Raw genomic sequence first — 25,811 nt, forward strand, 5'->3', positions numbered from 1 at the left:
TCAGAAAATCCCTCATACTAATTCCCGAGCCTCTCCAGGGGGAAAATGCCGCCCTTAATTCTTCTTTACAGAGTTATCTTTGTGAAAAGTGAGGGGAACTACTTTTACTGCGGAGGAATCCACAAATGGTTACGGTGCGTTGGTTTTAAAAGAATAGCTGTTTTGAATGAGCTGAAATAATTGGCTATGGCGCGAGATTATTATCGATAAATTGGAGGTAACAGGTTACCGAAATGTTTGAAAGTGTTCCATTTCAATAATGATCATCCCGGAAGTGACGATGCCTAGCGCGCGCGATTTGGATGTTCGCTGACGTCACCGGCGCCTGCAGTTGGTGGGCAGCGGGGCTGCGGTGATGTGGCGGAACCGGCATCAGGCGGCCCTAGCCTGGAGCACTCTCCTGCGGAAGTGAGTTGGCTTTGCCGTTTAAGGCGCTCCTCGTTATTGCATGGGTGGGCTGCAGACAGCCCTTCTTGCCTCGCCTGGTGAGGATTAAGTGCTGCATTTGGCTGCACTCCTCGGGTGCCCACTCGCCCACCCAGGGATGGGAGGGCACTGGTCACAGGGGATGCGATTGAAACAGACGGTGTCACTAACGTCCGCAGCGTGCGATGAAGTCTGGAAATTGCGATCGAGACGCCTACAGGGAGTGAGAATTCCTAGACTGCACAATGTGCCCATGGGGATAATCTTAGCCCTGCCGAATCCGGCTCTTAGTGCTTTTCTCCACTGTAGCTTTCCAGGAGCAATTTTAGTAGTGGAGGAAGCTGGAATGTTTGCCAGCTGGGCTGCCTATTGGACCAGTTCTGAAGAAGGAGACCTTTGTGGTTTTGGAAGCCCCTTCAATTGTTTAACAAATGTGTCAAAGCCAACAAAGAATCCACTTTCTATTTTTCTGTCCATCACAGACAGTCTTGCTGGGACAGTGACCCGGTTTGGGAGTCCGGGGTCTAAGTTTTGCTTGAAGCCACAGACCCTGTACTCTCCAGCAAGTTTATCGAGGAACATTTACTTTTTATTAAACAAGTCCAGAATCTTGCAAAGATGAGAGAATTTTCTTTCGACAGGGTGTGGGGACTATTAATTGCAACTGTTCCATCAAACAAGCAGTTTGAAACGTGTCAAAATACTGAGCTGTAGTTGCAATTAACAAAAAATGTATGTTTTACTAAAACTGTAAATTAAATTTGACATGTTATTTTTGCGATTATCCCTGTGTAACAGTTATTAAAAATTATTTCAGTGCATAACGATGGTGAATAGAAGGTCCAAAGAATGACTTGCTTTGTGAGTTGGAACTAAAACATATTGTAAAAAAAATAACAATGTTAGAAATTTATTTTTTTTTTTTTGTGCAGCATTTACTGGACTCTTTATAGTCACTTCTGAGCAGCAAAATCTCAGAATCTCTCATTGTTTCATCCCGATTAACAATTCATTTTTCTAGGGATATTTAAAAATACCGATATACAAATAGAGAACTATCAAAACTTCCCTCCACTTTCAATGATCAGTCCCTCATTTTGCAGATTGAAACATGGAGCTCTGTTCTCTTGGATACCACTTAAATCTTATGTTTGATTACTTGATTCTAATCCACTTGATATCACCTTGGTTTAGTTGTGTTAGAAAAAAACAAACAAACAAACAAAACAGCTTGAAAGAAAATGGCATAAGAAATCAGTTATGTATTATGAGCACTGTAGAGCAGTATCTGGGCTTTCAGGTTAGCTATTATTGATGCTAACATTTGTAAAACTGAATTAGCAATGGCTGAGAATCAAGCTCCTTTCCTTTTTTAAATTGTAAAGAGCCTTTTTTGAAAGACACAGTAATTCAATATAGATTCCAATTCTCCATTAGCTAATGTTAGCTGGTTATTTTGGAAATAACATAACTGTGTTAAGCTATTTAATTTCTGCATTAAGTCTACAAAGGAAATAGGCAAATAGTTTTAAAATATAAGGGACGTGGTTTCACTTTTAAGTATTTTCTTTTAGCAGGTAAAAATAATTTAAAGAGCATATTTGCATGGTCTGTGCAGACCAATGTTTAAACATGACCCGAAGGGTGTGAGAGAAACAAAGTAGTATTCCGCCACTAGTGTTATGATGATCCACTGATATACAATATTTATTTGCTATTTGTGGGCAGCTCTATCGATTTTAGAACAATTTATTTATCAAATCCATAAGTGGTACCACAGGAACAAAAATTAGCAAGTAAGAACCAATTTTCCTTTACACCTTGGGATTTTCCTGACCTGTAACAGATGAGGAACTCCCTTCCTCTTCTGTTCTCACCAGAAGAGGAAGGGAGTTGAGTTCACCTTGCAGTGCCTTCATCAGTTTAGGGGTAGTGATTCTGGAATCAGAATGGGAAAAGGAAGCTAGTTGATTTACTTCAGGTCCCTAAGAAAGGAGGTAATTTTCAACCATCTGGGATCTAAAGCAGGTTGACAGGAAGTTGAAAGTATCTCAGTTCCAGATGAAAACACTGAGATCAGTTGCGATGGTGGTGAGACGGGGAGACCTTCGAATATTGTTATATTTAACAGAGGATTATCTACGTATTCCTATTAGAGAGGATCATAAGAATTTTCTGTGTTTGTGATGCTCTGGATTCGCTTCCGGTTCTGGGCATTGCCATTTGGTTTAACCACAGCTCTGAGGACCTTTTATTTATTTATTTATTTATTTGCATTTCTTATATACCGGCATTCGCGATGGGAGTCGCATCATGCCGGTTTACAATTAACAGGGTGTGACAAAAGAAGAAATACTTAGAACATTAACAAATGAAGGTAATGGTTGTGGTGGCAGTGGTAATGGTTGTGGTGGCAGTGGTCTTGCTTTGGGAGGGCATCTTAGTGCACCTGTATTTGGACAACTGGCTGATTTTGAGCGAAGATGGACGAAAGTCTGAATTCCAGTGCCAGAGTGATACAGTTCTGCAAGAATTAAGCTGTGTGATAAATTTTGCCAAGAATAGGTTGAAGCCTACCTAGTCCTTAGAGTACCCATGAGCCCACTTCAGGGGCGAGTGCATATGACCGGAGAAAGGGTTCACACTCTGTTAGAGTCCCAAGATATGGGGTTATCTTCAAGTGTTGGGTTTGAAGGTGACAACGCATATGAGGCCGCTACAGAAATCTTACCTATCCTGGTGAGTGCCTCAGTCACACGTATGCTACATGAAGCTTCCTTTTCCAATGGAGGTTAACTCTTTGCTGGTTTGTTGGCTGAATTTGGGCAATCTGGACGAGAGAGAACATTTGGAGACTTCTTCGTGGATAATGATTACAACCAGGGCTTTTTTCCTCTGGAAGCCAGTTGGTCATCCTTCATTTGGAAGTGAAGGCCATAAAGCTGGCTTTAGAAGGATTTCTCAGAATTGTTCAAGGCAGGCTTTTCTGATACTTTCAGACAATGCAACAGGAGTTCTCAGATGACTGAGGAATGGCAGCAGGAGTCGGGTGGCCTCAGTCTCTGGGCAGAAGAGGATTTGCAGATGATTTTGACAGCACGTATTGCTGGGGTGGAAAATGTCCAAGTTTACCCAGGGGAATGGGAACTTTTGCAGGCAGCTTTCTCCTTGATTGTGGATAGGGGGAAGACCTGTGGTGGATCTATTGGCAAAAGGACACGTTCCTTAGCTACAGGAGAAAGCACAGATTGAAGGAGCTGGATCTTGTTTTTTTTTTTTTACTTTAGTTTTAAGCAAATTACAAATTAAAATTTGAATCAGGAAACTAGTATGTACAGAAATGAATATATCATTAAAGGGAAAAAATGCAGCTTACATTCAGGTGTTTTAGGATGATGTGGTGCAGCCTTGGCTGGCACACAATCTTCTGTATGCTTTTTCTTGGTGGCCATTTGTGGGTCAAATGGTGCATAAGATAGCCGGGTTGTGCAATCTGGTGGCAATGATGGGCTCCATACTGCTAATTTTCATTCCTGTAGTACCATAGATCAGTCCAGTCTCCTGGGTTCTGCCTCCCTGCCAGCAGATGGAGACAGAGAGAGTTTCACTGACACTGTACATAACCCGAGGTGCCACCTGCAGTCCCTCAGTATTGAACGAAAATGTTCGTTCCTGTAGTAGCACAGATCAGTCCAGACTCCTGGGTTCTGCCTCCCTGCCAGCAGATGGAGACAGAGAGAGTTTCACTGACACTGTACATAACCCGAGGTGCCATCTGCAGTCCCTCAGTATTGAACGAAAATGTTTGTTCGTTCCTGTAGTAGCACAGATCAGTCCAGACTCCTGGGTTGGGCTCCTGTCTTCATTTGCTTGGGTCATGTCGCTTTCCCATAATGTAAAAGTAGGGGTAATATCTGTTAGGCATAGAGTTTTGAGAGAAAACAATGAAATGTTAAATTGCTTATTGGTAAAAGGTGAATGAGCTATTTGGTCAGAACATTTTGTTGCTTATTTAACCTACCTGCATGGTCTCTTCCATTTTAACAGAATACATGATGAAGGAAAGTCTGCAACAAAGCCATTTATCTATGAGGTAACTGGCGTTTTCTCTCCTATTATTTGTTTTTGCCTCTTCCTAATTTTCCTGGTGATTATGCTGGGTGAGCAGATGACTCTTCCTGGTTGCGAGCTTGAATGGAAATGCCTTCTTTTGCCAGTAGAGGTTTCCTTCCTTCCTGGCACAACCTCATTACTTCTGTAAAACTGCTCCAATCCGTCTAGAACTGAGGCACAGGAAGCCCACAGTGACAGTTCTCCACTGTACTCTCTCATTGCTCAAACTTAAATATATACTATTTTTTAAGACTTTGCCTTGAACAATGTGATAAGATATTTATAGGTAAATCTAATCCACGTAATACTCCAGCAAAGGAGCCTGCGGCATTTTGTGCTGACACGAAGGAAAGAATGCTGACGCTCCGTCTGAGAGTGAGGAGGTGCACGTTTGGCATTATTTTATTTTTAATGTAAGTAAAGTGATTGGCTAATTTTTTATTTATGCCTTTGCCAGAACGATGTCCAGGTGCATTTGATCAGGGAAGGAGAGAAAAGCCCGTTAGAAAGCTTTTGGAATGGAAATGGTACAGTGTTTATTGTGGAAAAAAAGGTAAATATTTTGAAACTTAATTCTTCTAGTTATTGTGATTATTTAGGTCACGCTTCTCCAACAGAGTTCAACCTGAGATACAACAATTTAACAGAAATGTATTGGTTGCTGTAATAACAAACCAGACAGTTGAATGCACAATGACTGCGTGCATTGTAGCTCCTTCAGAATTCGGCCGCTAGGTTGGTATTGACCGTCTCCAGATATGTCCATGTGACACTGTTATGTCTGCTTTATTGGTTGCCATCTGAACAATGGGCCAAGTTTAGGATTTTAACCCTTTTGTTTAAATCAACTCATGATATGCCCCCAAACATTTTAGTAAATCTGTTTAAGGAGTATTTTCCAAAACGAACGCTACGTTCAGCTAATAAGAACATTTTAGATTTGCCTTCAGCAGATTGAAGCTGGCATGGGAGGTGCCCACAGGTGAGCAGCACTGCTCATCTCCTTCCTGCAGTTAAGATTTCCCAGAGTTCTGCTGCATGAATCTTGCACAATTGTTCCCCGTTGTGCAAGTACTGAGTGAACAGATCATTCTGGTGAGTGGGCAGAAGTCTAGTGGACTCTGGCCCCATGGAAATCTATCTAAAAGCATGTTCTTTAAGTTTTGTTACCACAAAATATTTTTGGACCCAATACAAAAGCCTCCATGCTGGCGGGTATGTCCTGCATACATGCCAGAAAGTCAAAATTACCCAACAAAATTCAGCTCTTCCCAACATGTATATCTCTGTGGGAGATGTGGAGCTGTGTCCCGGGATATTTTGTACTGGTGAGTTATTCGGATTCCTTATCGGGCAATAACTTTCCAACCTTTCATGTCTCTGGCTTGCTTTCCTGGCTGGTTGTCTCTTTTTTTTTTTTTTTTTTTTTTTTTTTTTTTAATTTCTCATTCTCAGGTCTTCTCTCTGTTCCTTTGTTTTCCTCTCTCTCTCTCTCTCTGGTGTCTTTTCCTTCTTCTTTGTCTCTTTTCTTGAGTGGATATTTTAATTCTTTGGTGCTCTCCTCTTCTTTCTCCTACACTTTCTCTCCTCCATTCCTTTTCTCTTCCATTATCCCCACTCTCTCTCTCCCTATTTGAGTCATTGCTCCATCTCTATCTTCCCAGTACCTGTCCTCTTTCTCTCTCCATCACCCTGGCCTTTATCCAGGGTCCTCTCTCTCTCTCTCTCTCTCTCTTCTCCTGCCTCTTCCTGATTCCCCTCCCTCACTTCATACCTGAACCTCTCTTTCTCCCTCTCCCTTCCCCTAGTATGGCCCATCTTGTCCTTTCAGTCCTGCTCCTGCCCCGCCTCCCTCACTGCCAGGAGGGGCAGCAGTGCATAATCCTGTCTCAGCATCCTATGCCTCCCCCAAGCATTCACACACTCCTAACTTCCCTTAACATTTACCATCTCTTGCCCTGCCCCATCAAGCATTCACATCTTCTCCCCTCACCTCCTTTCACCATTCTTGTTAACGGCTTTAATAAGCTTTTTGTTTTTTCCCTTTCTGAAGACTGATTTCAGTGTTCTTTGCAGGAGAATCTCTTAAATATTAGTCTCAAACATGTCTGAAGGTTTGCTGAAACTAGAATTAGTGACCTAAGAACTAAAAGTAGTTGGGTAGAGGGTGTAAGACAATTAGAGGAGATTTTCTTATAAGCCTTTCAGAATGGAAGAGGATAACAGCCTGAATGAGTCACGGACAGACGGCAGCATTGAAGACTCGCAGAAAGAAGAAAGCTTTGTTTTCGAAGGCCTTCACCTGGAGCATCCTGGATCAGCTGCAGTGCCTGTTATGAAAGCAAGGTAAGTTTTAACTCACTTCTGATCCTGTTTAGTTAAAATTATAAACAAAACAAGGAAACGAGATTCAATTTTGGAAAGTTCAAGGAATAGCAGTTCAGTCACTGCTGTTTACACAGATAATTTAGGCTGTGCTCTGTAGCTGTTCTTTCAGTCTACTGTTTCAGGTTTGCAAAAAGAAGTCAGTAACTTTATTCTGACAAATGTAAACGATGCATACACGGTGCTGGATTCCATATTAGGAATTACCACTCAGGAAAAGGACCTTTGTGTCATTGTGGACAATGCATTGAAATCTTCAGCTCCGTGAGCAGCAGCAGCGGCCAAAAAAGCAAATAGAATGTTAGCAATTATTCAGAAAGTAAAAAAAAGAGACCAGAACTGGGACTGCACGAAGACCTCTGTATCGATCCAGGGTGCAGTCACACCAGCACCAAAGGCAGCAGAAATGGTTATGGGGATGGACTGGCTCCCTTCTGAAGAAAGGCTTAGACTCCTCAGTAAAGCGACAGCTTGGGAGGAAGTGTATGGAACGGATTAATAAAGACTATCAAGTTACTACCACTAGGAGACTTTTCCCAAAATTAATGGCAAGCAGATGGGAAAACACATTTAAAATATTTTTTTCAGTCCATGTACAATGAAGCTGTGGAACTTGTTGCCAGAAAATATGATTACGGCTAGTGGCAAAACTGATATTTAAAAAGGTGAGGACAGGTTCATAAATTGTTAGCCAGAGATTATTTCTCTCCAACTTGTCTTTCTTGGGAAAGCAACTTAAAACGGGTTTTTATATTGGGATCTACTGGGTGCCTGCAGGTGATCAGAGCCAGGAAGTTGGGCTCAGTGGGCCATTGGTCTGATCCAGCATGGCATTCCTTTATTTTTAATTCTATACCATATTCAACTGAAAGCCTCTTGTACAGGAAGACACTGATAGGAATCCTAAGCGAATATAATACCACTACTTATGTTTAAGAGGATTGTTTAGCATTTTTATGTTTTAGTAGTATTTTGGAAGTCACTTTGAGTGTCTCGGAGGTGATGCCACATCCCAGGCACTAGACAAATTTCCCCATACACGCTTGTTGAGATTGTTGCTTGAGGTCAGAGGAAAACCACTTTAAGACTCGTCCAGCAGTCCCAGTTGCCTTCAGTCAGTTAATCAAGCAATTACTACTGACCGTATTGAAGGCAGCTAAGTCCAAAAAAATCCACAGCAGTCTCATACCCTGTTATCCTAGTGCTACAGAACTTCCAGAACCCTAATTAATAAGTGACCAAAAACCGTGCTTCTCCATAAATCCTGCCCTTTCCAATGCTTTACCTAAATAGGATGCAGTAGATATTGGCCAGTAGTTTTTCTTGTCACTTGCATCAAGAGATGGTTTCTTCAGCAATGATTTAACCGCAGCCACCTTCAAGGAATTAGGGAAAGCCCCTCTAGCAGCCCACGTGTTACTGGTTTAAAAAAACATTGAATGGCAAGGATCTAATTCACGATCCTCACTAACTATTCCAATGAAGTTAGCAAAAATCTTTCCCTGACCGCAAGCTCACGGCTGATACTAACAGTACTCCCCTCATCCTGAATACCTCTGCCTGCAAGTCAGAGGCCTCGCTACCTGCCAGAATTATGATTCCCTCCTACTAACTGCAACCACACAAAATTCTTCACAAATCAGCATAATCTTAGATTGAAAGAACCAGGCAAAGTCAATAGGCTTGTCCTCCGAGTGAAACAATTCACGGTCATCTGCCAGTACAATTGATAACTTCCTCACCACAGAGAAGTCGTCTCTGGGTTTATTCCATGCCGGTTCAATTTTATCATTCACACACTACTGTTTAGTTGACCTAACAGCTGTTTTATATTTGGAAGCCAATTCCTTCCATTTAACAATAAACCCTGTGGACCTGATTTACCTGCTTAAAACTGAGTTTTACATATGTAAATGCACTTAAACCGTGTAAGCAGGCTTTTGAAAATTGCTATGAACTGTTCATAGGATTTACTCAAGTAAATGGCTTTTGAAAATTTCTATGATAGTATGTTATAGTTTATATGTGGAATTCCTCTGAAAATTCACTTGTTAACTTTTGCTTCTCCTGCCAACATCATTCTAAGCATCTATTAAAGCCTTCAGCTCCACGGAGCTGGCCTTTTACCTCCAAATATGTGAAATTGATGATGAAATGCAAAACAATGCAAAATAGTTCACTATCTGTTAGAGCAATGAAAAAGTGTGCTTGTTAAAACATATAAAATGCATCGTGGCCCTTCAAGGGAATTTTCTGTAGTGCTGATATTGTTAAAACCTGAGATGCCTGCTGGATGTATAATGTTGTTAGTCTGTTAATCTGTAGCTGCTTATTGTATCCCATGAGAAAATGTTTCCATTATTCTATTTATGCAACTACGTACTTGCATTCAGTGAGAAACCATTCCAAGGATCGGACTATACAGGCTTTTTTTATCAAATGAAAAACTAGTTACACTTTGAGATCCAGTTCACAAAGGCTTAACAGAATTATCTGAGCAGGACCATGCTGCAACCATTAAAATTCCCTACTGCAAAACCACGCAACGGTTCAAAATGTCATGCCCCTAAAAACTCAAGACGTGATGGAGACCCTCAAATATCTCAAAGCTATAAATAATGCACAAGTAACAAATCTTTTTTTGGCTCTAGAACAATATGAGGCTGCCAGGGATTCCGTCTCTGCATTACAATTCCAGTTATTTTTCACTTTTATAATTCCAGTTGATCCCCTCAGATCTGCAAGAATTCTTGTGAGACTCAGGCTTAACATTACCAGGATTTCTGCAGAGAGAGTGGTGAATGCATTGAACGGCCTTCCAGGAGACATAAACAGTGACAGAAGTACATAAGATTTCCATACTGGGTCCTGAACTTGAGAGAGCCTGGTATAGAGACAGAAAAAGAAATGAGGAGCGAGCCAGAGATTAAGTGTTGTCTGTGGCATTGCACCAGGAAGAAACTGGACAGATTAATGAGCTCTTATGGTCCTTTTCTGCCATCATATTCTGTGTTCCTTTAATGTATTAAGAGAGAGAAGCAACTTTTAATTTTAAACACAAGTGTGGTGGAAATTGGGACACTGACTTTTACTTCCTTCTCCCGCACTCTTTTTAATCTTTGCTTTTCTAGGCAATTGCTTTCCTTCTACTCCCTAGCACTCAATCCAAACATGAGCCAGTTGAGTAATGGCGGTGCAGTTCTTCCTCCCCTGTGGGTGAGATGCGACAGCTCTGATCCAGAAGGCACCTGTTGGCTTGGAGCGGAGCCACTCAAAACCAGCGACAACAGGATTACCGGAATCTGTTTCCACACAGTAACATGTCAAGGTACAGGAGCTGCTGATGTCTTGACCTTATAATAATTGGGATTCCGTGTCTCTGTGTACCTTGACTGTAGCAAGTTACAATAAGACCCTCGTTCAAGGCATCATGGATTCTGGGATGTGATGGATTCTGATGTGCAGGAATTGAAAGAAATGATTTTACATGGCAGGTTGCATGTGAAGACATCTGTTTCCGCCTTATATCCTAGTGGCTGCCTCACCGAGCCTGCACTGCAAGATTTTGAAGGAAGGAGAAGGATACTTGTGTGGTTCACACTTGCATGCCAAATGTGAATATGCTTTGTTAGGATATAAAGGAGGTGCAAGTGAAACCAATTAGCTTGACTTATTTTATTTTAAAAATTCCACCATAATGTTCAGTGAGGATAAGTTTTACATACATAATACAGTGTTTGTTTTTAGAATATTTGTTTTCTGTAAAATGCATATAATAAACAATCAGATAAAAACTGATTTACCAAACTGTTTTCCCCTTAGTAAATTAGACTGTGAATACTTAGTCTCACACTCAGCTTATGCCCCTAAAACAAAGGTGGGACACCTCCGGCCTGCAAACCACATCCGGTCTGCAGCTCAGCCTTATCCAGTCCACAGATTTCTTTCCTCTGCTCCCGCTGCTTGTTCCCCCTACCCCCAGGAAACCTATGATTACGGCAAAAGCTCTTCCTTGGCTCCCACTGCTCATGTCCTCCACGTCACAGTTAGGTCAATTTATTTATTACTAGCAATGGTAACATGGAATAGACTTAGTTTTTGGGTACTTGCCAGGTTCTTGTGGCCTGGATTGGCCACTGTTGGAAACAGGATGCTGGGCTTGATGGTCCCTTGGTCTGACCCAGTATGGCAATTTCTTAAGTTCTTATGAGTTTCTGTTTACCTTGTTTTTCTCGTTCCAAAGTGATTCAGATTCTGATGGAGCTAATCATTCTTTCCAAATTTCCCTTGGTATTTTGCAGGTCCTGTGATTGGCAAAACTATTGCAAATCTTGAAGAGCTCATAAAGATCCACAAAGGAAGACATCATTCAACAGCTGTAGGTTTTACAGCATGTATGTAAACTATGGGCCTTCGTATGAGATTTCTCTCAGTTCATGTGTAAGGAAAAAGTGTTGGCAATTTCAGGGACTCCTTTGGATTTAAGGGCCGGCTGGACTTAGGCGAGGATCCCTTGGAGAGAAGACTGAGTCAAGGAGCAGGCAATGGACAGGGCAGGTGGCAGACAGCAGCGTGGGGATCCAGGCACTGGTCAGGGCATAAAAAATCAGTTCAAAGGAGGATAGGATTGGGCAAGGAAAGACAGGAACGAGGAGAGATGAGCAGGACAAGAGAAGGAAAGTGCGGGCTGGAATGTGACATTAGTGAGCCTGTTGATCTCTGGCTCCATCTGCTGGTTGGCATGCATAACCACTTGTCTGCACTGGTCTGACTATTCAGGGGAAGGAAATTATTAGATAAGTAATTTCACCTTTTCCTACTGACACTCCTTGTGACTTTGGGCAAAACTCTTTGATCTCCATTGCCTCAGGTACCAACTTAGCTTGTAAACTCTCTAGGGCAGAGATCTAACTACTGCACTTTTAGTATGAGTTTGGAAAGATGAGTAACTAAATCCTGTTCCAAAATCCGGTATAACCATCAAGATGTTTCAGGGGGGGAGGAAAACGAGGAAAAGCAAATAAGAAAGTCATTTTACTCCCATAATATAATTAATGCTGCATATTTTCTTCTCCTGTGTTGTAAAGCACAAGCAGAACAGCTCTGTTTTATGTCTGTATTCATGCAGATTGCATTGTGTTTGTGTAAATGTGCATGATCTATCTTCCCCATCACAGTATCCTTATGAAACTTTGCCAGATTCAGTGTAAATAGAGGCTGGGAATTTGACTCTCAGCTCTTGCTTGTGGCAAGGACAGTCCAATTTCTTTTTTTTTTTTCACTATATATATTTGTTTAAAACATTTTTCTTCCAGATCACAACTAAAGGTTTTGCTCAGTATGATCTTTATGGAAATGCCACTGTGGAAAACTCTATGATTGAATCTGAGAGTAAAGTGTGTGTGGATTTCACTTGGCATGCAGTAGATAAAACTTTGCAAATACCTCCACTCACAGCAGCTGCTACTTTGGTAAGAACAAACAAGTATAATCTGTCGTCTTGTATCAAGAACTGGGAAATTCAGAAAATGTTCCTTATTTCTTAATTAACCATTTAGCACCCAAGAAGGAGAAATGATTAGCAACTGAGACAGGGCCACTCTAGGTTACAGTCTTGTCTGTACTGTGTCCTAAAGTCATTTTGAAGGCAATTTTCAAACCTATTTCCATGCATAAATCAGCTGTCTAGAAACTGTCCTCCCTCAATGCCGCTGAAGGTCGCACGGATTTTTAATCACATTTAAAGGAGGTTTCCTGGGGCCGTGTTCAGAGCACAGAGATTGGACACTTGAGTTTTACATGTGTAAATGCACTTTACCTGTGTAAGTGGGCTTTTGAAAATTGCTACAATATATTCCATTGAATTGTCCATAGGATTTTCTTGCATTAAGTGCACTTAACTTGGTAAATGGCTTTTGAAAATTATGTTGCATTTAAGTTTGCAATGCTTTTGAAAATTCACCTGTATGCAAGCTTTTTTCCATGAAAAAAAACCTATCCATACAAAAATGAGTACTTTTATCTTTAAAGTTGGAGCAAAGTCGACAGGTAAACGGTACCTGTAGATTTTGTCTCAATATGCACAGGTTGAAAATTACTCCCTAAATCTCCCTGAGCCTCCTTTCTAATCACAGTTCTGTCTGACTGTGTAACCCTAGGCAAGTCGACATGTGCCTTAATTATCCAGCTATAATGAAGCAGTACTAATGATGTCACTGTTAAAAGTGAAAAGTGTGTGACTGATGTGGTAATTTTTGTGCCTCTCTCTGGAAATGTGGAGGCAGATGAGAAGTTGGTTATGATCAAAACAGAAGATTCAGGATGCCTGGCTGAGCCTCAAGACCTCTTTGTAGATATTTATCACTTTTGGTGCTTTCAGAATATTCAAGTGGAACCTGGGGATCCACGAAGTCCAGTCTATCAGGTTTATAAAGAACTGGATTTTCTGCTTGTGAGTACACATCTGACATTGCTGTATCAATATTTCAGTTTTTAAGAATAATAAATGAAAATTTCCATCCGTAACTTGCCTCCTCTGTGCTGCCAGGTTTTGGCGGAGAGCTTGAGGACGGGTGTGACTGAGTGGCCGGAGCCTTTGGAGACTGGCACAGCTGTCGAGCTGGTTCAGGAACTTTTAAATGGTAACTTGACTTATTTATATGGCAAAAGCCATCAGCCAACCATTTTGCCTTTCTCTCTGCCTTAGCTAGTGGCAACTGCAATATCATTTGTCCCATCCAAATGAATATTTGGTAATTACATCAGGGGGCATCTCCCAAGTGGATTATCAGCTGTTTAAAATTGTTTTATTGCACCAATAGGATGGAACAAGCAGAAAGAATAAGACTGTACTTAAAGACAGATGGTAAATTTTAGAGGGTGTGGTAAGCTTCATTTTGTGTTAGGTTTCTAGACCAACTTTTCCGAAAAAAAACCTCAGGTTTACAACAAATTTCTACAAAATACAATAAATAAAAGCATAATAAATATAGATCCCCCAATTGCCACTCTCACTAGGGTAGGGCTCCACGGAAATCAAGGGAAAACCTTCTCATGCCCTTTGTGCACTGTGCAGGATTTCAGAAGTGGACACAGCAAACAGTAAAACTCACCCACTTAAAGCAATTACAAATAGTGACTTATTAGCAGCAAATTTCTTTTCTGTTTGAAGTTGAAATAGTTTTTGATTCCTCTTTTCCAGCTGGATTTCATCTGGCTTCCCTCTAACAATCATTCACCCTCTTCTCCACCTCTAAATCACGGACCTTATGAGGAAGGAGTTCCAGGAGTGCATAGGGTATTGTGGGACCAAATTATGCAGAAATAACTCTTAATAAGTTACGGTATATTCTTTTATAGGATGTGTATTAGTGTATTTCAGTCCTACAGCACTGCTTCAAGGGATAAAAAGTGCAACATTACAGAAGGGGCTTATAGGTTGGTAATATTTGCTTTCATTGTTTTTACAGATTTAAAGAATAAACTTAATGGCTTTAATAGTGTGGTACCTAAGAAAGAGACAGAGGTATGTAACTTATCGTGCAACTTTCCATTTATAATCCTCTTAAATGCCACTGTGCCTTTATGATCTACCCTTACCATGCTGTACCCCTGTTAAATGTATTTTCTAAGCATTTTGTTATGATGTAAACCGATGTGATGGACACACTAACACCGGTATAGAAAAGGTATTAAATAAATGATCTGTTGCTAGCACCAGCAGTGTCCCTGCAGCCACTCTGGGCTTTATCCTGATATGGGGCTGAGGCATCATGGTAGCGCCTGGGAGTGGCATTGGCGGAGCTGTTGCAGATGCTTCTGCTTTATGCTTGCAGAAAGTGCAAAGTGATGTCGCGGCTGTGGACAGCTCCATTCAGTCCTTCCTGACTCTAACTTTGCGTGGAGACCTGGACTTTGCTGAACAGTTATGGAGCTGTATGAGAAAAAGTGGGTGTCTTCTCTTAAGATATCTGATTTTTATTTGATGTAAATGAAATTTTCAATTCCTCCTTTCACAGTTGCTTCTAAGCTGATTACAAGGTGGCAGATTAGGTTAAAGGTATTGCAGTGAGATATTGATGGCTCACATTAAAGGCGTTGTGTTGAGGTCTTTACATAGTTTTTGAATGTTAGTTTCTTTGTGATTAGCCAGTACTGATCAGGGGGTATCAGTCCAAGTACTCACTGTTGAGTGTGCGAGTGAATGAGAGGAATGAGTGTGTGTGTGAGTGAGCATGCATGCATGTGAAAGTGTTAATGTGTGTTTGTTAGAAAGTTTGTGAGCATACAATTCATAGGCTTTTTACATCAAAGAAAGTAGTGCTTACAGGCTTATGAAACCAAACATTTTTACAAACCGGAATTCAATCCTTAGAGGGAACATTAACTTCAGGCTCACCTTTAGTCTGAAGAAGACAAATGTGATGGGACAAGATGATGCCAAGACCTCTTCTATCAATATCAACAACTAGACCTTAGAGGTTGTTAAGTTCGCATACTTGAATAAACCATTATAGACCACCTCTCACTTGATGCTGAGTCAGTGTAAATCTACAAATTGGCAAATCGGTCCCCATTCTTCTGTAGGTTTACAGCAAGCTTACAGGATGCATGAAAGTTAGTCTGCAAAACCTGGGTGGTCCATTCTCTCCTGGATACTGCGCACTCATCAAGAGAAGAGGCTGATCAGCTTCCACACGCTCTACCTGCAGTGCATCCTTAATGTCCTGCCAGGATAAAAGCCCTGGAGCAAGCTCACATTTCTACTATTTTCACCCTATATATTTTAGAGACCAAAAAAGGTTTGGTTCCCCGAGGGGTTCGGTTCCTTCGTGGGCCATCCCTTGGACAGAGCAGGGGGTTGGTGATCCCTGGGGTAGCTCTGCCTTTATCTTCATGGGGAGGGGGGGTGATAGCCGGTGGTTCTGGTTCCCTCACCCTTTCTGGGTCTCTGTCGCCGGCCCGGGCTCAGCCTTCTTCGCAGAAGCAGGAGAAGTATTTCAGTTTTTCAGCTTTGTTCCCTTCTGTGTGTGTCCCTTTAGTTGCTTTTGTAAAAAAAAAAAAAAAAAAAGGGGGGGGGGGGGGGACGGACAGAGCAGGCAGGGTTCATTTTTAGACCTGTTCTTCACCCGCACTGCACAGGAAAGTTTGCTGCAGCTACGGCTCAAGGCGCTCTTCAGCTTGATTCGGCCATGTTGGGCAGGGACCTCCATGGGTGCCCCGAGCGGTAGTAGGAGCCTGTTTTCGGTGGGGGGGGGGGGGGGTCTGAGGAACTGGCAGCCATTTTGTGCACACATGGTGGGAGCCAGGCTGCTGTTTCAGGGGCCTTGGGTCTCCCCTTCCATGCTTTTTCCTACAGAACAAGGTCCTGCTGGTGGCAGGGCGGGCGCTGGAACAGGTGCAGGGGGACGCAAATCCGGAAACCCCCCCTCCCCCTTCTTTAGATCCAGAAGGAGGGGAGGGGGGAGGTTGAAACCTCCAGCGTGCACCCCCGGTCGGGCTGTATCGGGAAATAACCTGTAGAAACCAAAGTATCCACACTTACCCCCTACAGCCAGAGGTGAAGAGGAAAACAAAAACCAGGCCGAGGGAGAGAAGGAACAAATCCGTCTGCAAGTTTGAAAGAATAAAATCTCTTCTTTTTTTTTAAACTAGAGAGCTTGATCCATCCAGAGAAGCTTAGTTAGAGGTAAGAGAGAAGAACAATGTACTGGGGAAACAAAAGTAGCCCATGTGCCTATAAGAACCTAAGAAACTGCCATGCTGGGTCAGACTAAGGGTCCATCAAGCCCAGCATCCTGTTTCCAACAGAGGCCAAACCAGGCCACAAGAACCTGGCAAGTACCCAAACACTAAGTCTATTCCATGTAACCATTGCTAGTAATAGCAGTGGCTATTCCCTAAGTAAACTTGATTAATAGCCATTAATGGACTTAGGCGGACAAATGGCACTGAATATGGACCTCCACGTGGCTATGAATTTTATTGTAATCTGCTCTGAACAGCATCATTGCACGGGGTGGAACACAAATCTGTTAAATTCTGCACAGAAAAGTGGGAGCGTCTCTCTTTTGCTTTACCATATGGGATAGTCTGGTTTGAGACTTGAACCCACTGCAGAACAACAGGCTAACCGGCACTGAGAGAGGGTAGATGTCGGCTAGGATATTGGGTGGAGCTCAAATTTGTACGTTCGGGATTGTGCCTGATGCTTTGTGGATAGGAGTGGTGTCTTATTTTACAGAGAGTTTGGGGTCCTGTGATGCCTTGGCCTTGCTCCCTTCCAACGTCACTACTTGTTCTTAATGTTATGACAGGGCAGCATGTCAGACACATTTCACGTATGTGGTTTCTTTCATACAAGATGTTCTTTTGTGCCATATAGTCAGTGCCCCTAAGCTGCTGTGAGCCTGCAGCTGCAGAAAAAAACCCTGCATAATTAAGCTGTTGCTACATAATCTACAAACATGCCAGGTAATTCAGTTATCTAATAATGGTTGTGCCTGCAGTGCTGACTCTGTGTGTCTTGCCTGCTGCTCTACTCTAGCACTAGGACTCGGGCCAGAAACCGCGCTCTACAGAACCCATTCCTAGTATCGCTGCTGCCATCTGCTGGTGAAGATGTAGACTTGCCTGCTCTCAATGTTGTCTTTATTCCTCTTACCCTGATTCCAGCTGAAAAGTATGTTTTGTGCTTTTGAAAACCATTTTTGCTAGTTTATGTTTTTAAAGTTATTTATATAAAAATATTTTATGTAGATAATTTTTACTCCACTTCCCCTTTTATTTTTATCTTTTTATTTATTTATATATATGTATGTGTGTGTGTATGTATGTATAAATAGATTAGTATTCTCCCATTTTCCATTTAGTTTTTAAATCCCCCCACCCTAGACAATATTCCCGGGCAGCACAGGGAACCCTTGTTAGCTCTGCAAGCTTGAGAAATGCCAGCTCAGGCTATCCCTCTGCAGGCTGCTGCAATAATCATCATCCCTCTCACCTAAGCTGAAGCCATGGCAAGCTCCCAGGCACAAGGGGGAATTGGTGGGGGAGCAATACAGTTATTTAAGAAAAATGTGAAAAGTTTACAGTAAGGCTTTATTTTGCATAGTGAAATATGTGAAACTGTGTAAAATCATGCAGATTGCCGCAGATTATTGGAAAAATCTGCCATAGAATTTACTAACGCTTACACAGAATCTTGAAGAGCTCTGCCGCAGGAAACCAGAGGCTCTGCGTATAGTTATCCCGCCCCCCAGAAACCATGCTCCCATAATCTCCAGGCTGGGGACGAAGTAGGCATAGGTAATGTTTAGGTGTAGTACAAATAGATTGTGTTTGTAAATAAATTTTCAGGTGTTTCATCGTATCGGGATGTAGTAGATTGCTTCGCCTTGATTATCCAGTCGCTGAAGGGTGGTGACGTACAGCCCTGGGTAAGTTAGCCATTGCATCTTTAATCATGAGTCCATTTACTTGCTGCTGTTTTCACACATTAACCCAAGGATCTCTTCAGGCCTGCTTTTCTGCCTGCTAGTTCTGAATTTGTAATGTCCGTTCTCGCCTTGAGAACAGATGGCAGTGCCTTAAGCAGTGCAGTACTGTGATCATTTGGCTATAGCAGCAGTTGTACCTCGAAGTGGAGGACACGTAGACTACAAGTGCAACAATTGCTGCCGTGGTTTAAGGACATTTGGGTCCTTCTTTCTGCATGCGGTCAGCGTACTGATGATGCCACTGTACATGACAGCCTCTTATGTAAGCATGAGGGCTGAAGAGCTTCAGGTTCCTGCTTTCCCTGTCTCTTTCTCCTTGGCTTCTCCCGCGAGGGCACCAAGTCTGGGCAAAGAGAGAAAGTGCCCTATAACAGAGTCGTCGTGTTTCATTTCCAGATCCATAGGGGGAGCAGCAGTTCTTTAAGCAAACTAATTCAGCAGTCCTATCATGGCCGCATGGAGTCCGTCCCTCTCAGTGGCCTCACTCCTATTCACATGCTGATAGAGATCGGCTTGGACAAGATGAAGAGAGATTACATCAACTGTTTTATAGGTAAGGCTCAGGTCGGATTGCCCGAAGCTTCCACCTGCAAGAATTGTTTGCACAATTATATAATTGTACAATAAAACAAAATTTTTCTTTCTTTAGGTCAAGAACTTGCAACCTTGAATTACCTGGTGAGCTATTTTGTTTCCCTGTGCTATTAATCTGTGACCCTTTAAAGTCACGAACATAAGGCTTGCTATACTGGTCTGACCAAGGACCCATCAGTGGCATGGGATCTTCTTAGTGTTTGGGTACTTGCCAGGTTCTTATGGCCTGGATTGGCCTCTGTTGGACACAGGATGCAGGGCTTGATGGACCCTTGGTCTGACCCAGTATGGCAAGTCTTATGTTATTTCTACAGAGGGGAATTTTGTTAAAATGCCAGATCAGACAGGCGGCAGTGGAATTTAGCAGTGACGCTAGGATTAACTTTCCTAGTCATTTGAAAAGTTTCCAGTAAGTAGACGACCTTAATTTAGTGTCTGTTGTAAAGGGTGGTCCACTCATTAACCTCCTCAGTGCCTCCTTACATTGCGCTGGGAAACTGGGTCATTGCTGGCTCAGAGGAAAGAGGGACCCCCTGGAACAGACCTCAGTGGAGATTATAGGAGCAGAATTCAAGCACGGGATAGATACAAAGGGACCTTTAATGGCAGAAAGGAGGAGAAGACCATAAACCAAGTACAAACGGGCAGACTGGCTGGACCAGTGCTCTATTTCTACTGCCTGGGGATTTAGGTAAGACCCTCCTAGTGAGCCCCTATCCCCGCTTCCTGCAGCAGTGAGTGTAATTGCCAGAACGACCCTGCTTAGTTTCTGAGCATCTAACTCGATGGATTACTGAATTCTCGTTTTCTCTCCCCTATCACAGGAATACTTCATTTCCACTTCTGTCGACCTCCAGGAGCAAGTCCGTCGTGTTCAGAAACTCCACCACATGCTGGAGATTGTTGCTTGCTGCAATGCTTTTCTGAACCTGGAGCATGAGAACCTTTACCCTCTGACACAGTACTTTATTATTATTATTTTATTTTTATTTTTTTTAAAGCATTCCATACTTACTGATTTGTTTTTCCAGCTAGCATACATTTTGCCAGTAGGTTTATATAGTGCTGCTGAGTAATGCTGTGCACATTATTAAAAAAAAAGCAATAGGTCATTCCAGCCATGGTTTAAAAAAAAATACAGAAAGAGCATTTCACCTGGCATCTAACACCAGTCAAAATTAGAGTGACCAATAAGAAAGCAGCTGCAACCAATGAGGAAGACACCTACGCAAAAGCAGCTTGATGACTGGTTGCTGTTTCTAGTCCCAGCAAGCATACATGAACGGAGAAGAAATTTGGCCAGTGCTAGTTCTTGTGATTAGTTGTTTAACTAAAGACTATACAGCTACACTATTTTATTTAATTTGCAGGTCCTGTTTAAAGTACTACAAGGAAAATCCTTGGAATGTGCAGCACGTGTTCCAGCTTCCAATCAGGCCATCTTTCATCAGTCACTTCTACCAAACGTAAGCCAGAGTTCAAGTGTTCTGTACAGTTCAGGCCCCCTCCAGAGCAAGACATTAGTTTTATGCCTTGATTTTCTGATAATTTCCTCAGCTCACATCCGCAGATGTGGAAGGTAGAGCTAAGCAGTGGGCATGGGCAGAAGGAGGTGAAGACGGTGTGGCAGGTCAGCACTAAGCCACCAGTTGAACATGTAACCTTCAGTGATCCAGGTAAGGAGATCTTCACAGGTCAGATCTTTGAAACCTGGAGATGCAGGTTCCATTCCTACCTCCACCTCTCAGTTTGAGACCTTCAGAAAGTCACTTGAAAACAATTTTCAGAAGCCACTAAGCAGCAGAGGTAACTGGTTAATTTATAAGAACATTTCAGCCAAACAGGTTTTAAACAGAAAATTCTCCTACATCTAGCAGGTTAAAATTTGACCAGTTAGGTTTTAACATGCAATTCATTTACCTAAATGGCATTTGAAAATTGCTATGATAGTAGTTGCATTTACGCATGTAACTCCTTTGAAAATTACCTCCTAAGGCTTCTGGGTTATTTTTGTTTTTAACAGCTGGCTATATTCCGAATATATCCGGTTAAGTTTGAAGTTATCCAGGTAACTGTGGCATCTATGTGCAGTGCCACGGCTAAGTTACTCAGGACAGACTTCCTAGTCATTAAGTATGGCAATTTCCTTTTATAAACATTTACTTGACAGCACTGCATAATTATTACTGCTCAGGGCATCATACGTAAACTGAAATCCAAACTTAGAAGCAGATGCACTAAAGGGCTTTTTCCATTTTGTGTCTAGGAAAAATGCTTCATACATAGGTCCCTTAGTTCTTATTAATCTTGGTAATCGGATGCTGACGCCCATCAGTTATTATTTATAGAGTGTCATGGGTGTACACAGGCCTTCAAAGGAGAAGAGAGAGAAGGCAAATTCTAAAAATATGCAGCAGCAGGAACACACACATAGGTAGGTCAGCACCTGAAAAGTTTCACAACCTGGGACAAGGAAGAGAGCTTGGGGTAGAGTAAAGCAGTATAGAGAGAGCTTTGTATTGAGCTTCTGCTAGAAGCAGCATGGAGTTGAGGTTTTTAACGTTTTTCATTGAAATACGGCGAGTATTACATGTATTTTTTGGCTTTTGCTGATGCTGTACGTATGCTCACTTGCAAATCGCCTAGTAATTTTGATTGTAAGCTATTCATACATTTTAATGAAGATGTATTGTAAGAATCTTTATCCCTCTGCATGTTGTTGGTGGGTTTTTAAGGGAGTTTTAGAGATGGATTGGTGCAGATAAGAGGGAGACAGCAGCAGACCCGAAATCTGGAAACCCTTTACAATAAGGCCGGGGAACGACATTGGGGGTTCAGCCTAAAGCCTTTACTATAATTCTCTCAGAAAATGTGTCCATCTGGGTTTGGGCAGCAAGCATGGGTTCTCTTTCTCCATCTTCTCTGGCAGATTCCTCGTTCTCTTCCCTCATGCCCCTCCGCTTTATAGCATTCAGCATTCTTCTACATCTCTGACTGGGCATCCTGCCCTAAAACTAGATCTCCAGGCTTGCACGTGTTTGCTGCTGCCAGTCCTCTCTTCTTCTTGGCATTGAGCTGCAGGTCTCACTCTTTTTGAAGATGTTGCTGTGGTGCTTAAACTATTCCACTTGCTGTCATTTCTTTGTGCTGTAGATCTGCCTTTGGAAACGACGATCCTCGGCAGCAGCAGCAGTGAAGACCCTTTGCATTTTATCACACTGGTTAGCTGCAGCCAGGTGCACGTCCTATAAAGATGCTGCTGCACAGGTATTTCTTCCAGCGACTTCTGATACTTTTCTTCCCATCCACACTCAGAGTAGGCGGTGGCGCTGGGCAGGAGTGAGGTGGTTGGCAGAGCTGGAATAGTAGTGGATGCTGCAGGGAAGGCGTTGAGTGCATTGGCAGAATTTTATATAAAGGAAACAGAAGCTAATTGTAAAAGTAAAGGTAAATAATAGCCAACTAGTATGTTTCTTCCCAGAAATGTGGCACTGAACGCCACATTTGTTTTCAGTTTTACTGCAAGATAAAAACATGATACCCTCAAGCAGAAATGAGAGAAAACAGAGTCTCGCTATAATTTGTAGAACTGCCCCCCCTGTGTGAGCTTGTGAAGCAGTCCAGGGGAGCTGACCCTTAATGATTACTGGATCTATCTGAGGAATACTGGAGATGGAGGATGAGGAGAAATGACCTCCTCTCTCAACCACTTCTATGCCACTGTTGCTCTAATTTGCACAATTCTTGCTTTCCCTTAAAGTGGAGGAAACCCCTAGAGTGGTTTCTTTGTGCTTGGGACAGAATGATGACGTAGGAGGCAGATTGTCCATTATTTTAGATACCACCCGATACCCTATAGCTGCTCTATGGCCCCACCTCTGTATTTTGGATTGCACTTCCATCCAACACAATGTTCAAAGATAAATGATCAGACCAAGGAACTTTCTTCAAAATGATTTTAGAATGTTCTGCAAAAAACAACGCCTGGAATCAAAAATATCAAATCTAGTATGTGACCATGTTTGAGTTGCTTCCATCCCAATGCTGACATTGCATCTAAAAATACTTCACAGGAGGCCGACAAAGGATTTAAATCTGCATGCACATTAAAATCACGTAGCGCAGTTGGCAGAAATCGTGCCAAAAATTGACAAATTCCCTTCTTTACATTCCTTCGTACACACGACTAAGTGCATTCAGCATCCTCGTGGGCCTTTATACAGACACCCACACCTCGATGTCATCACCCAGGGGAATGACGGTGCTGGCCCAGAAGTGCCTGCTAGCCACGGGTAAAACTAGGGCAGCTCCAAGATTGTCAGCTGCCAGCATCTGGGTTGTCCCTCAGGTCCTTTATCTAGGATCCTGCCCCCAGTGATGAGCCAGAAACTTTATTTTCCTCTTCTCTTGTTTTGCTAAACTTATTATGTTAATAGTTTTGTAAAATGTGGGGGGTTTCACATCATAAACATAGAAACTCATGTGTTGCTGCTACTGCCTTTGCTAAAACCTTGTACTTTTTTCAGTATGGGACCATGCAAACATAGGCTGGAATTTACTCCTACTACTTATTTCTGTAGCACTACTAAATGCATGCAACACTGAGATGGATTTTCCTCCTTATTCCAGGGAAACAGAAGACAAAGATGGACTCCATTCAGTGAAGGATGGATGAGATCTGGAAACTTTCTCACAGCAATTGATGAAGTGTGCATGAAAAGTTGGGTGTTTAGCTCTTTCTCTGGACGAGGCCCATTGGCAAGACAACTTTGAGTACATAAAGGGTGCACACTGTGGATTTAACAATCCATTTGCCACATCAATGGATCTGAAGCACCAAGGATGGGGAGTGGAGAGAGGAAGAGACAGCATTAGCTTTCCAGATCTCTAGAAATTGACAATGATTTTTGTAGCTCTTTCTACCCCCACCCCTGTCTAGGGTGGGTAGCTTGGAAACAATCCTTTTGTGTCCAGAAGAATACTATGCCTTGATATAAAGAGCGTGTGCTAATGTTTTTATTACCTTCCTTTCTATTTTAAGACGGCAAAATCCCTGTTGTAGTGAACGAGTCTTCTGTATGGGGATTTAATCGCTAAGCAGATGAGGGCCTTTGGCTACAGCATTTTACGCTAAGCTTTATTCTGGTTCACAGTCTAATAACTCCCAGGAACATAGTGTTATTGACAGTGACACCTTTGCAATTTAAGGCAGAAATTCAGTGCATTCTTTAGCCCATCATCTCCTACGTTTTTCCCATTTTTGATGATACAGAGTGAAGGGATTCATTCAGACCATCACACGGTGGGCCTGAATGAGACTCCCTTGGACCAGAACCTTTATGTAAAATACTGTTTCTTATAATTGGTAACTTTTTCTTCAACTTATTAGTTACATGAGCCATCGAAGGAAAGTTGGACTCTTGTGGCCTAGCTGTTTCATCTCTTTCTGCTTTTACAATGAGCTTAATTAAAGACATAGTTCCCTGAATGTACCCAGATGAGTTCAGACTCCTGGATTTACCTTTCTTCCAGCAGATGGAGACAGAGAAAGTTTTGCAGACACCGCCTCTTAACCCGGTGTGCCACCTGCAGATCCTCAGTATTTCTCTGTCTCCAGCATTTGTCATGAAGATATGACTAGCACTGCTGCACAATGTTCCTTGCAAAATACTGAAATGTGACACCTCACTTTTAGTCATTTTAAGCATTTGAAACAATGTACCTTGCCTCATTCGGTATTAGGAAAACATCAGAAATCAGGTCAGTGCTGAAAGGTATAAGCAGGTTGGGAGTGCTTACTATGAATTAGATTTCCAAAAAAGTTCCCTTTTGAGGACAGTACTAGAGCTAGCACCAGTGCAAGGCTGACGTGAATGAAAGCATTCATCGCAGTTGGTTGGCTCTGCTAGCTGTAACAGTGGAATGCATTTTAAAACCATAGTTTGCTGACACTCGGCACTGGGGTGAAGCTGCCGCTTCTGAACATAAGAGCTGCCATACTGGGTCAGACCAAGAGTCCATTAAGCCCAGTATCCTGTTTCCAGCAGTGGCCAATGCAGGTCACAAGTACCTGGCAAGATCCCAAGGGGTCGAGAGATTCCAAGTCTACCTGGCTAATACCAGTTCTTGGAATTATTATGATCATTGTAGAACACACAGTTTGGAATTATGATCTTCACAATTAACCTATAAGATGCGTCTATCAGCTCATACAAGAGAGTGACATATTCAACTAATTCTTCTTAATTGCGATCTGATGATGCAACCTGATGGCTTGTTAGCATGCTTGATTGCTAAGCAGGAGATTGTGTTACAGTCCCGACTTGGGCTTCATGTCCTGTTCCTTCACCGAGGATAAGCAGGACATAACCAGCCACCCGCGTGGGTGATGTCATCTGGTGCCAAGATGGAGAAAGGTCTTTTCTGAGCATGTGCAGGAATTACTGCAAAGCCACCATGCAAGTCGTCTTATTTCTTCTGCTCGGGCAAAAAGGATGCAGATTATTTTGTTCTTTAATCCAACCACTCTTTGTTTCATGATATCTTTTAGTTTTGGCCCCTGTTCTCAGTGGAAGACAGGAAACTAGAAGCATAACCAGCTTTCAAATCAATGTTAAAAACTCATTTCTTCAAACAAGACTTATCTGTGTAAGACCATGGACTGGTGTTCTATTTTGTAATCAGAAATTGTTTCTTTTAATTATGTACATTTATTTCCAAATCGCTTAGGCAATGTAAGCGCTAAATAAATAAAACAAGGCTTCCTCAGGTGCCCCAAGTGTTCTGGTAAGATCT

The 25,811-nt window shown here is 42.2% G+C and overlaps 1 protein-coding gene across 3 annotated transcripts; it reads left to right on the forward strand.

Moving 5' to 3' along the window:
- The first annotated feature begins 9 nt into the window (after window positions 1-9).
- On the forward strand, window positions 10-25,789 carry ZWILCH (zwilch kinetochore protein). 3 transcript variants are annotated; one of them, XM_029574639.1, is made up of 19 exons: window positions 10-134; window positions 4,474-4,519; window positions 4,997-5,092; window positions 6,740-6,885; window positions 10,056-10,252; window positions 11,226-11,302; window positions 12,240-12,395; window positions 13,304-13,375; window positions 13,472-13,565; window positions 14,394-14,449; window positions 14,760-14,871; window positions 18,283-18,362; window positions 18,819-18,975; window positions 19,072-19,100; window positions 19,841-19,977; window positions 20,387-20,482; window positions 20,574-20,692; window positions 22,170-22,283; window positions 23,646-25,789. In XM_029574639.1, exons 1-18 carry the CDS (start codon window positions 46-48, stop codon window positions 22,265-22,267), a joined length of 1,857 nt encoding a protein of 618 aa, XP_029430499.1. In that variant the 5' UTR covers window positions 10-45; the 3' UTR covers window positions 22,268-22,283; window positions 23,646-25,789. The 3 variants fall into 3 exon arrangements, with proteins under 3 accessions (XP_029430499.1, XP_029430501.1, XP_029430500.1); XM_029574641.1 differs by having other exon boundaries at window positions 110-1,158; XM_029574640.1 differs by having other exon boundaries at window positions 110-408.
- Window positions 25,790-25,811: the final 22 nt, after the last annotated feature.

The sequence above is a fragment of the Rhinatrema bivittatum genome, chromosome 13, assembly GCF_901001135.1.
Source record: "Rhinatrema bivittatum chromosome 13, aRhiBiv1.1, whole genome shotgun sequence".
Classification (NCBI taxonomy): Eukaryota; Metazoa; Chordata; class Amphibia; order Gymnophiona; family Rhinatrematidae; genus Rhinatrema; species Rhinatrema bivittatum.

Excerpts from the sequence above, each read along its gene's own strand:
- ZWILCH (XM_029574639.1), top strand. The coding sequence starts at position 46 with ATGCCGCCCTTAATTCTTCTTTACAGAGTTATCTTTGTGAAAAGTGAG. Across the intron at positions 135-4,473 it reads GGAATCCACAAATGGTTACG|AATACATGATGAAGGAAAGT; the intron begins GTGCGTTGGTTT and ends CCATTTTAACAG. Across the intron at positions 10,253-11,225 it reads CCACACAGTAACATGTCAAG|GTCCTGTGATTGGCAAAACT; the intron begins GTACAGGAGCTG and ends GGTATTTTGCAG.